Source organism: Hipposideros armiger, unplaced genomic scaffold, assembly GCF_001890085.2.
Source record: "Hipposideros armiger isolate ML-2016 unplaced genomic scaffold, ASM189008v1 scaffold_5, whole genome shotgun sequence".
Classification (NCBI taxonomy): Eukaryota; Metazoa; Chordata; class Mammalia; order Chiroptera; family Hipposideridae; genus Hipposideros; species Hipposideros armiger.
In genome coordinates, this window is record NW_017731355.1 from 8,680,959 (window position 1) to 8,692,021 (window position 11,063).

The window sequence follows — 11,063 nt, forward strand, 5'->3', positions numbered from 1 at the left end:
CAGTCCCGCGAAGCGGCTCGGGTTCCATCTCTGTGTCCTCTGGTAAAGGCAGCTCCGAAGCCTGAGGCAGTGGGGAGCGACCCAGGGTCCCCCCCCCGCCTCCCCCCCGCCTCCGCCCCCCCACCCCCGGCGCCTTGCCCATTTCTGCTTAGCGCCCAAAAGGCACTCATCCCATGCCCCAAACGGAGCCGATCACACACAGTCGCTTTTCATATTCTTCCCGGGTGCGGTTTTCCCCGGGGAAGGTAAACAGCGCTTCCAACAGCGCTTCCAACCCGGACTGGTGAGCATTTTGGGTGGGTTGCCCAGTCCTCCTGAAGGGAGAACGGGACTTAGGAGTCAGGCCCCCCGCTTCGTACAAAGACGCACTTCTAGGCAGGGCGTCTCTGGGTGCAGCACAGCGGTTGAAGAGGCTGAGAGTGCGACAATGTCCCTTTGCTTCTCGGCCCAAGGGCTGGCCTCGAGGACGAGGAGCTCCCAGGACCCCAGTGCAAGGGCGCAAACCGTAACTCCATCGCACTCCCCCGCCCTGGCAGCTTGGCCCCCTTCGCGCTGAGGTCATCTCCCGTAGCCACGCTGCCTTCGGACCTCGCGGGCCATTTGGTCCCCGGGGGCGGAGCTCGCGGGGCAGCCCCGACAGGAGGGCGGGAGTGACCCCGGGAGGTCTCAGGGCGAGGAGGCGGAGGAGAAGGAGCAGCTCCGGGCAGCCCCGGCCGGGGGCTTTTACCTCGCCAGGGGTAAAAGCGGGGCCGCTTCCGTGACTGCTGCCTTAGAAAACATTTAACGAGAACCAGATGTGGCGGCCGCTGTCGAACTTTCTCAGAGTCGTTGATTGGTCCCCGGCCCAGGGCCGCAGCCAGTTAACGTGCTAGGAGGGTCCGGAGGCCCGCCCCACCCGGGCGCCCGCGGGGATCCAGGTTAGAGGCTGGCGCGGCGCCGCTAGTGGGCTGGCGGGCAGGGCCGGGACGCGCTGGGCGGCTGGGCAGTTCGGGGGCTAAGCGAGCATGCGGGGGGACCGGGCGGCTGGGCGGCAGGCGCTGCTGTCGCCGCCGCCGTCGTTGCTGCTGCTGCTGCTGCAGCTGTCCAGGGCCGCGGCGCTGCACCCAGGCGAGCTCTTCCCCTACGGGCAGTCTCGGGGGGACCAGCTCCTGCAGGAAGGCGACGACGAAAGCTCAGCCGCGGTGAAGCTGGCGAGTCCCCTGCGCTTCTACGAAGCCCAGTTCAGCTACCTCTACGTAAGTTCGGCCTCCTCTGGGTGCGGGATACGGCATATTTCTCGCAGCTTCTTCCCAGGGGTCCATGTAGTGTGGATCTCACCGAGCCCGTGTCTTCCGAGGGGAGGGAATAGTCCTCACGCCCCGCTGTCCGGTAGCGCCCCTGGAGTGGGACCTGGCTTTGCAGCGATGCTGCTGCCAGACCCGCTGCTTTTCCTTACCTCGAGGGAGACAGCAAGAACTGTTCGCGGTCACATAAGTGTCTGAGGCAGAAATGTAGGTGGGGGTGCTCGGGCGGCCAGTGGGGTTTCCAGTCGGGACAGCTAGAAGCCTGTGCACGTCTGCAGAGCTGAGGTGCTCCCTCCCCGGACTCAGGGATTTCCTCCCCTGTTTGTGCGGGAAGTGAGAAGATATACGAACTAGTTTGGGGGCTCCTGGACCTACTGCAATGCGCTGTAGGGTAGGAGTGGCGGGTGGGACAATGGCTGAAGTTGCGCTGGTCGCCTTGAACCCGGAGTCAGACCCCCAGTAGATGGGGAGGCGGGCGCCTGATGTCCAGGGCGGTTCCCTCCCCTTCATGCCGAGCCCGGTGGGCGCGCAGATCTGGACCTGTGGTGGCCGCCCTTGGCTTCTTGCAGCGAAACGACCATTTGTCCCCCTTTTGTGCCCTTCTTCTCCCAGGTGGGCACCAACGGCATCATCTCCACCCAGGACTTCCCCAGGGAGACCCAGTATGTGGACGATGGTTTCCCCACGGACTTCCCAGCCATTGCTCCCTTTCTGGCTGACATCGACACGAGCCAGGGCAGGGGCAGAGTCCTGTACCGCGAGGACACGTCTCCGGAGGTGCTGGGCCTGGCAGCCCGCTACGTGCGCGCAGGTTTCCCCCGCGCCGCAGCGCACTTCTCCCCTACCCACGCCTTCTTGGCCACCTGGGAGCAGGTGGGCGCCTACCAGGAGGCCACGCGCGGGGAGCCACCCTCGGGACAGGTAAGTGACAAGGGATGCTTGGCCGCTGAGCCAATTGAGGGATGATGGGCTTGAATTCTGGGCTGGAACCCAGGGAATGGCTTGGAGGTTTTTGAGTCTGCTCTGGCGCTGAACCTGATGTGTCCTTTGGTGACACCAGGGCTAAACTGGCTTGGAAATGAGCCTCCAGGCTTCCACTAAGGACCTGAGAGGTGGTCACTTTTAGCAAGGAAAAGTGCTTAGGGGATAAGAGGGCCCCAGAGCAGATGCGGAAGGCCCTCAGAACACAAGGCGCTTTACTGTTTGGTTGTTTATTTTTAGAATCACCCCTAAGTGTATACAAGAATTATTTCTAATTATATGTTCATTGAAAGAGAAACATAAGCAAATACGGGCAATTTAAAAAAGAACAACCACTCATTTTCCTATCACTCACAGATAACCACTGTTAAACATTTTCCTGTGTATCTTCCAGAGGTTTTTTTTCCCCCCCTATCAATATCTGTATTTTATCTGTCACTGTCTATTAGCAAGATGGGTTCACACTGCACATACTGTTTTGTAGCCTACTTTCCCCCACCTATGTAGTATATTGTGAATATGTTTCAATGTCAGCAAATCCATTTCTACAACATCATTTATAATGTCTGCATAATATTTTTTCCAGTGGATTTACCCAGTGGTCATTAAGTTTTTTTCCAGTTTTTCATTATAAATAACTTTGTGAAGCACTTTTTCTTTTTAGCTAAATCTTTATGAATGTTTTTAGTTGACATTCCAGGATGTAGAATTGGGGGGCCAGAGAGGAGCCAGTTTTTATAAGGTTCTTGGTCGCTTTGCCAAATTGCCCTCCATGTATCAGTTCACATGCCCCCTAGTTTACAGGAGACTGTCCTCGACTCATTTTGTAGTCTCTACCTGAGAAAGTAAAACAACCCAAGTTCCCAGTCTTTAGGTTTGGCAGCAACATTTGAAGTACTCCAAATGGACATTTGCCAGGGTGGCAAATGGTGGACTGCCTCATTCCTGAAGTAAGTAAGGGCTTCCTCCTATGAAATTAGAGCCGAATCTAAAGTGTCATACACCAAGGGTTGGAACTCATAATTTATCTCTATTTGAACTCATCAAAGTGTTTCTTAGCTACAGAAAGATGGCACATCTTCTCCCTGAGAAGTCAAGTAGCTTGTCCATGCTCACTAAGTAGCTCAAGATGGTGGCCATCCTTGTTTTGTGCTCTGTAAGAGAAATATTCTCTAAAGCAAAGAAGCAAAAGCAAAGAAGATCTAGAAATAAAAAGTGTTTGAATTTATTATTTTTTTTGCTGTTCATTTTTTTGTCAGGCAACATCTAGTTTTGTTTATTAAATAGTTTTTTAAATATATGATTTGACTTTTTAATTATTCAAGTCAACATAATACATTCAATTCAAACAAATACATTGAGCACCTCCTTTGTGCAGGGCACTGGGCGAGGGGGAGGGTTGCAGAAGGTTGAATAAGGTAAGGCTCCACCATTATGTTGCATTCATTCATTTTTGTTTATAAGTTTTAAAAGCACTTAAAATTAAGTATAATACACCTATAATAAAAAATTTCAGTTTATTTTAAAATAAGAAAATAAACATTATTTATTATTTCACCAGCCAGCGGTCAACACTGCTAATACTTTGTATTTTCTTCGAGTCTTTTTTTTTTTAAACATGTATCTTATATGTGCCATGTTCATATAGGTATAATTTACGTTTAAACATAGTTGAGATTTATTCATCCGACAAACCTTTTTTGCATACTTGCTGTATGTCAGGACTGATATAGACACTGTGGAAGTACATACTATTTACTTCCAAGGATCTCATAGTTTTGTAAAGACATTGATTATTTGTTCAATATGATAAAAATAGTAGCATCTTGATTTAGGAGACTAACTCTAACCCTCGCTGGTTAGGGGACATGATCTGGGAAGGTTTCAGTGAGGAAGTAGCTTTGAATCTGAGTTGAGCAGAGTGGAACGTTCCCAATAGAAAGGATAGCATATGATATATCACCCATGTACTGTAAAGTAGAATGTGTCTGGGTCATTACATGAGGTACATTATTATTGAAGAGGAAGGGTGATGAGAGGGAGCTGGAAGGGCCATGGGGAGGGGCCACATCATGCTGTGCTGGGAGTTTGGACTTGGTTCTTTGGCATTGGACAGCCTTTGAAGGATTTTAAGCAGGGGATTGATATTTTTTTGGTAAAAGAGCTCTTTCTGAGCTCTGTATTGAGAATATGAGGGCATAAAAGGAAAAATCAACTACTTAGACAAGATAAATGTTTATTCAAGCTATCTTTTTAATTCTGATAACAATATTTTATCATACTGTCTTCCCACAACAATCCTACAAGATAAGTACAAGACTTGTTTGCATTTCACAGATAATGGCAAATAGAAGTTAATGCTATTATCCAGAGTTCTGCTCTTAGTGAGGCAAAGACAGGTTAAGAATACAGATTTCTTGATTCTTTTCTTTGGTTGTTGTTGTTTTTACCCAGACTTTTCACAAAAGACTCATTTCCTTGGCACAAGTGATGAAGGTAGACACAACAATAGTTGTGCCTTTTCCAAAGACTTCCAAGAAATAAGTCTGGAGTTTTATTGTCTTGATGTGATATTAGTACCATAGGAGTCCTAGGAATCATATTTCATTCAAAGGAAGAATGAACTTGGAATTAAATCTGCTGCCAAGGACTCTATTGAGGCCTCATTACTTCTAAATTAGTATTACAATACTCTGGAGAGAATCAGCTGTATCTGTCTTTTTCAACAGAGGAAAGAAAGTTCAGTTGAGTAAGAGGAATAGGGGAGATGAGTAGTTGCACAGAAACTCTGGGGTGATGAAGTCATGCTATATCTTTAAGTCCCAATTTTGTCAGGGCTTATTTGAAACCAAAAATTACAATATAGACAAGGTGACTTTGATAATGATTTTTTTCAATTTCATCTGTAACATGGGAATGCTGTGTCACTTACCCAACTTTCAGGTTGGTTGTGAAGACAATAATAACAAAGAGAAAAACATTTTTGAAAGGAAAAGTGTTTATGAAAGGTTATCCAGTGATTTTGGAAGCAATGACTCAGTCTTAGTTTCCACACCTGTAAAATGGAGTAGCATTGTCTAACTTGCAGGATTGTTGTGGGAATTCACTAAAGAGACATTAGGCAGCCACTGTAGTCCCTTACACCTAGCTGGTGTGGCCTATTTGTGTTCACCTTTGTTGGCATGATGGGACCTGGTTCTGGTTCTTTTATTTCTCTATCATGTAAGGATGCTGTGATTCAAGTCCTTTACATAAGGACTCTTTAAATATAAGGTTTTCTGACTTGCAATTTCCATCTAGACTTTTTTTGGGTGGGGAATGTGGGAAGATTTGTAGATTCCATCTCTTTTACTTTTCCAGTTAAAATCAATCTTCAGACATTGCCATATGCTGAGTTGGCTTCGGAATTTGTTTCATTGAGAAAGGAGATGAGGATTCTGTTTGGAAAAAAGACGTTTTTTCAATTACCCATGTTGAAGCATCTTCTGAATACTTCAAAGTGCCCTATGACTTGACTTCTCGTTTTAATAGTTCTTTGGAGGTAGATTTTGGCAAACAGTAACCTACCTTGCTTGAAGAACTGCCTGAGTTCTACATGGCTTTCTTAAAACTGGGCGTACTAACCTTATGTTGCAAAGTTAGTGGAGACTTGAAGATATCAGAGGAATGGCATCTTTACGATTTAAAACAATTTCAGTTGTTGCCCTTTCTCTCCCTGGATATTCATGGTGGGTGTGACAGGATGTTGTAGCTGATACTGCAGGAATGTCAAGATGTAACCACATCTAAAATAGTATAAACAAATAGCGTTTATCAATTCAGTTAATCTCCTTGAACTGTAATAGATACTTGACTGACCGAAGAAGTCACTGTATTGACCTTCAAAGAACTTATTGACAGGAGACAGAAAGAGGACCAGTGATTACTTTAGCTGTGTGGGTTTTTTGGGGGGAGAGGGGGAGGGATGTGGTAGGAGTATTGTTTTGTTATTGTTTGAGGGATGGGGGTTATAGAGAACTGGGTTACACAGATCCTTAGGAGAATGTTTTGTTGACCTGGATTTTAAGTTGGGCTCAAAGAGCTGAAAGAATGGATCTTGAGAATGAGACAGCAGGATAGATTGTTCTGAGCTAGGTTGTGTCCTGGGAGAAGGCTGGGAGAGCTGAGGCTGGAAAAATGGATGAAGGGATTTGTGGGGTAGTAACATAAGATAAGTGGGATGTTGGCCATTGGCAGTCTCAAAGTGGGACTGAGTCATGTTGACTCATTTCAAAGGATGATAGTCATGGATGGAGGGCATTGGATCCGCAGCAAGAGAATGAGAGGTAAAAGCAGGACTTTGTTGTGACTTTTTGACTTCTGGAGCTGATGTCCAGAAGAAAGGAGGTTTGCAGCCTCTCTGAAAGAGTTTAACCTAGTTTAAGACATAGTTATGAAGACATAGAGAATAGAGACAGAAAAGGAAATTAGTTAAAGAAAGGCTGAAGTTTTGCTGAAGACTAAGTGTCTGAAAGGATATAACATTAGGGATGTGATAGCACTGAGCATTTATCCTTGAATGTTCGGCAGGATCTGTAGGATTTAGGACAGAAAATGAATAAGGGCAAGTCATGCATGTGACAGTGTCATACAGGTAATGGGAGATGGAGAATTATACTAAGGAATGGAGGTTAGTTTTGACACCAAACACTGGACAACAGAAGTCAGTGATGCTACAACCGTAGAGCACGTGACCCTAAGCAAGACAGGTAAGAGAACTTTGTGACCCTTTCAGGAGTCATTCTACTGATTAATTTTCATTGCGTTTTTTGTAAGCCACTATCAGCAAATCCTTTTGGGACAAGGATGGCACTGTTCTGATTTTTTGCAAGATGACTGAAATTAATGAAATGAATTGAAAATATTAGGAACTCGTAGATGGGCGTGTTTTGTACCCATCAGCTTTACTCTGTCGAGTGTCAGTCAGGTCGGCATTGACTGGTGATGCCCTGTACCTGGAAGGGAGAGTCGGACTCCTTCTGCCTGGTCTGCTGACAGTTCTGGCTTTTCTCTCTTTCTGATAACAGGATGGCGGAAACCTTGAGGCTTGGCAGCTGCTGGCCCTGATCCTCCCTGTGCCGCTTCTCCTCCCATGGAGGCCCCCTGTCTCCTCTCTGGGAGACTTGGGAACCGGTGACCCTTCTGTGGAGTTTGGCAGCCCATCTGAGGGTTTCCCTTCAGAGACAGAGCTTGTGGGGTTCTTGCAAAGGCTTGTCTCTAGGAATGTGAAGACCTTTCCGGTCTGGAAGCCAGGAAAGGAGTGCTTTGGGAGAAGGAGCAGCCCTTCAGGACTTCATGAAGGGAACTTGTTAGCAATCAGTTGTAGAATTTTGTGGAACTGAAAGAGAACTTTTAAAGTGATCATTTGGTGTGTGGGTGGTTTTTAAACAGCCAAAGGCTTTTGGTGTGTACTGTGGGATCCTAAATTCTATTTAAAATTCTTCTTCTATTTGCCAACCTTAGTGGAGACACGTAGATTAAATGCTTGCCTGCCACCTGTAATAAGTGCTTGTCTCAGGGATGGCTTGTAACAGACAGTGGATACATTTTCATTGAAACGAATTTGTTGACTGACTGACTGAAAGAATGAATAAAATTGAGAGCTAAATACCCAAACGCACCATAAAAGCCAGACTCTCCCCTTCACGGTTCTGTTTGTTTACTTTTCCCCATGCCTTCCTCCCCCATTCCCTTCAATTCCTTCACAATCTATAGTCTCACCTTATCTTATAGAATTTCTCTAAATTGAGAACCAGAATGTTTTCCTATCTCACATTTATTGTGGGCAATCAATACCAGGAGCTTTGAAAGCTTAGCTTTTTGAAACAGTTTCTTTCTCCTTCCTTAAGTACTTTTGTTTCCCTAGTTGAACTTTATTTATTCTGACTAAAGTAAAACTCTGAAGTTATTGAATCAACATTAATTGATGATGTAGTAGATACAGAAAATGCCAAAAAAAAATGTATACACATTGTAAGAAAGGAAAAAACTGCATTAAAATTACGCTGATGGTAACCACTTTGAGCACCTCTTGTAATTGCAGAAGTCAAACGTGATTTGTATTCATCTTTTGTTATTGGTATATATTGAGTAAATTTTGATACAGTTTTCTCCTTGCTTAAAATGTGTATACATTTTTTTGGCACCCTCTGTATTACACATAGACATCAGGCAGAACAGCCTTTGTTTACATTTGGCAGAAGTTCTGGCTTCCCAGCTTTGAGAAATTCTGGAAAACATCCCTTGCCTTTTGTTTTTGGGAAAGTCAAGCTTTGCTGATGAAACAATCAACAACTACAACAATAAATATACTAGCCCCCTTCTCCCCCCCCACACACCCCTTAACTAAGTTTGTGAACTTAAGAAAAGCAAGGAGCAAAGCCCAGCAAGGTGATCTTTTCTATGTTAGAGACTAGAAGAAAGGTTGTGTAGCATTTTGGTTTTTCTTGAAAAGCATTTTAGCACCTGAATTTCTTTGTCCTATAAGCAAAACCTCAAAACTATACTTGGAAATTAAACACTGAAAGAAGAATGTACCTTAGGAAATGGTTTGAGCACCACATGGGGAAGGGCCCACAGGACAGATCAAAATACAGTGCACATTGCTCGCGTTTGCTGTTTTATTTGGTAAAACAGTAAAACATTCTAGTCTCTGAGCCTAATTTTATCTGTCTAGCAAAATGGGGAGACGCTACTACTTACCAGTAAATAATGTTTGTAAGTCATATTATTTAGGAAGCAGTGGTTTTGATAAATACCTCCCCAGCTCCCTACTAAATTGTAAAAGGAGTGGGGTTTAGTGAGAGAGATGTTCTCATTGGGGGAGAGAGGGGAGATAGTTGGATGTAGATAAAGGCAAAAAGTTTTCTTGTTGAAAATCTGAGAGAAGCTGAACTTTAAGGAGTGATTCTTTAAGGACCTGGGTGTGGACTTTGTGGCCAATTCAACTCGTGTTGTCTCTTTCTGGTCTGCTTTGGCTCCTGCTGTGTTTATTAGCCTTCCCAGGCTGCCTCTGAGATGCCTCCCCACCCAACCCTAGGCCTTGGGCACATACCCTCCTCTGTGGCCTCTTCTCTCTCCTTCAATAACTGCTAGAATTGCAGCTACGGCTGTTTCCCTCTCCTAAGCTGGGAGGCAGAGTCTCATCCTTTGCGCCTTTGCTTCTTCAGGACCAAGCATGCCTGCTGCTCAGCAGACACTTGGCTGTTTGAATGAATGTACAAATGAATTAACGAATGGAGTTTGCAAATACATAAACAGCTAATCAGGCAAAATGAGGTGAATGCTAACTAGAAACACCCAGAGAGGTGTTATGGAGTGTTAGTGGGCAGAAAAAAATGTACAGGGATTCCCAAAACACCCCAGCGGGGCAGCACCTAAAAGGTTATTTAGGAGGGTTTCCAGGCACAGGGCAGATGTGAGCAAAAGTACAGAAGCATCAGGGTACGTGGGACAAATGGGGAGTATTAAATAGTCTGATGGAGATGCACCCGATCTGAACCTGGGAAGAGAAGGTTGGGGCAGGTTACACATCACCTCACATGGCATGCTCAGGGATAGTTAGGATGGCCTTGTGGTGCTGGGTATGGACTTGAGCTAGCTGGCCCGCCTCGCTGAACTAGCGACGTGACCTTAGGCAGGTCCATTAGCCCCTCTAGCTCTGTTGCCTCATTTTGAAATGAGGGTAGGATAATTCTGGTGTTGGTGTGAAAAGATAGATAGAAAAGAGAGTAATGCTGTGAGAAGAGTAAGGAGGCCTTTTGATCACCAAGGGCCTAACACTGTGCCTGCCCACAATGGGCATTCAATAAATAGGTGAAGGAATGAGTGAACGAATGAACGAATGAACGAATGAATGAATGAATGAATGAATGAATGATCCAGATGAGTGTCCAGGGCAGTAAACCAGGGCAGCGGTGGTGGGAATGTACAAGTTATATTTGCTACTTGCTCTCAGCTCCAAAAGAGGTTTGGATGAGAGATGTTTGAAACCTTTAAAGATATTATTTTTTTAACTCGTGGTGTTTTTTATTTTTACCTATGCACATTTTAACTATTAATCTAAATTGGTAAAAGATAATTATAATAATATACTTATAAAATATATTGTAACTGGAAGAGGAAGTTAATATTATGTATAAAAACAATTTGGAGAAATCCTAAGAAGGGGAAGATCCCTTTGTACTTTACGATGCTTTGCTTGCGTTCTGGTCTTTTTCTTGTTTGTTTCATTAAGAATATTTCCTTTTTTTTTTTCCTTCACAGCTGAATACTTTTCAGGCAGTTGTGGCATCTGATGAGTCTGATACCTACGCCCTGTTTCTTTATCCTGCCAATGGCCTCCAGTTCTTCGGAACCCGCCCCAAAGAGTCCTACAACGTCCAGCTCGAGCTCCCAGCCCGGGTGGGCTTCTGCCGAGGGGAAGCCGATGACCTAAAAAGAGAGGGACCGTATTTCAGCTTGACTAGCACTGAACAGTCTGTGAAAAATCTCTACCAGTAAGTGCCATAGGGCTTACATCCTTTCCTGTTGGAATGTAAGAACCCTTAGGAGCTACCCAAACTTGAGTGGCCATAAGACCACTATATTATTCCTTGGCGGTTTCTAAGCAAGGCATCAAATCAAAACCAGGACAGGATTAGACCCTGAGAGGAGCACGATCACCAAAATATAAAAGGTCCTTTGTTTTTCTTGATCTATTAGCTATAGATACCTGAAACAGCAGGGTGTGTGTGTGTGTGTGTGTGTGTGTGTGTGTGT

At 45.2% G+C, this 11,063-nt stretch overlaps 1 protein-coding gene across 1 annotated transcript in view; it reads left to right on the forward strand.

The window, feature by feature from the left end:
* The first annotated feature begins 287 nt into the window (after positions 1–287).
* The window catches only part of NID2 (nidogen 2), a 71,174-nt gene continuing 60,398 nt past the window's right edge, over positions 288–11,063 (forward strand). Inside the window, exons 1-3 of the mRNA XM_019646164.1 lie at positions 288–1,235; positions 1,896–2,204; positions 10,569–10,801. Of these exons, the coding sequence (XP_019501709.1) occupies positions 1,005–1,235; positions 1,896–2,204; positions 10,569–10,801 (773 nt within the window). The 5' untranslated portion in view covers positions 288–1,004. The remainder of the gene's footprint in view (positions 1,236–1,895; positions 2,205–10,568; positions 10,802–11,063) is intronic.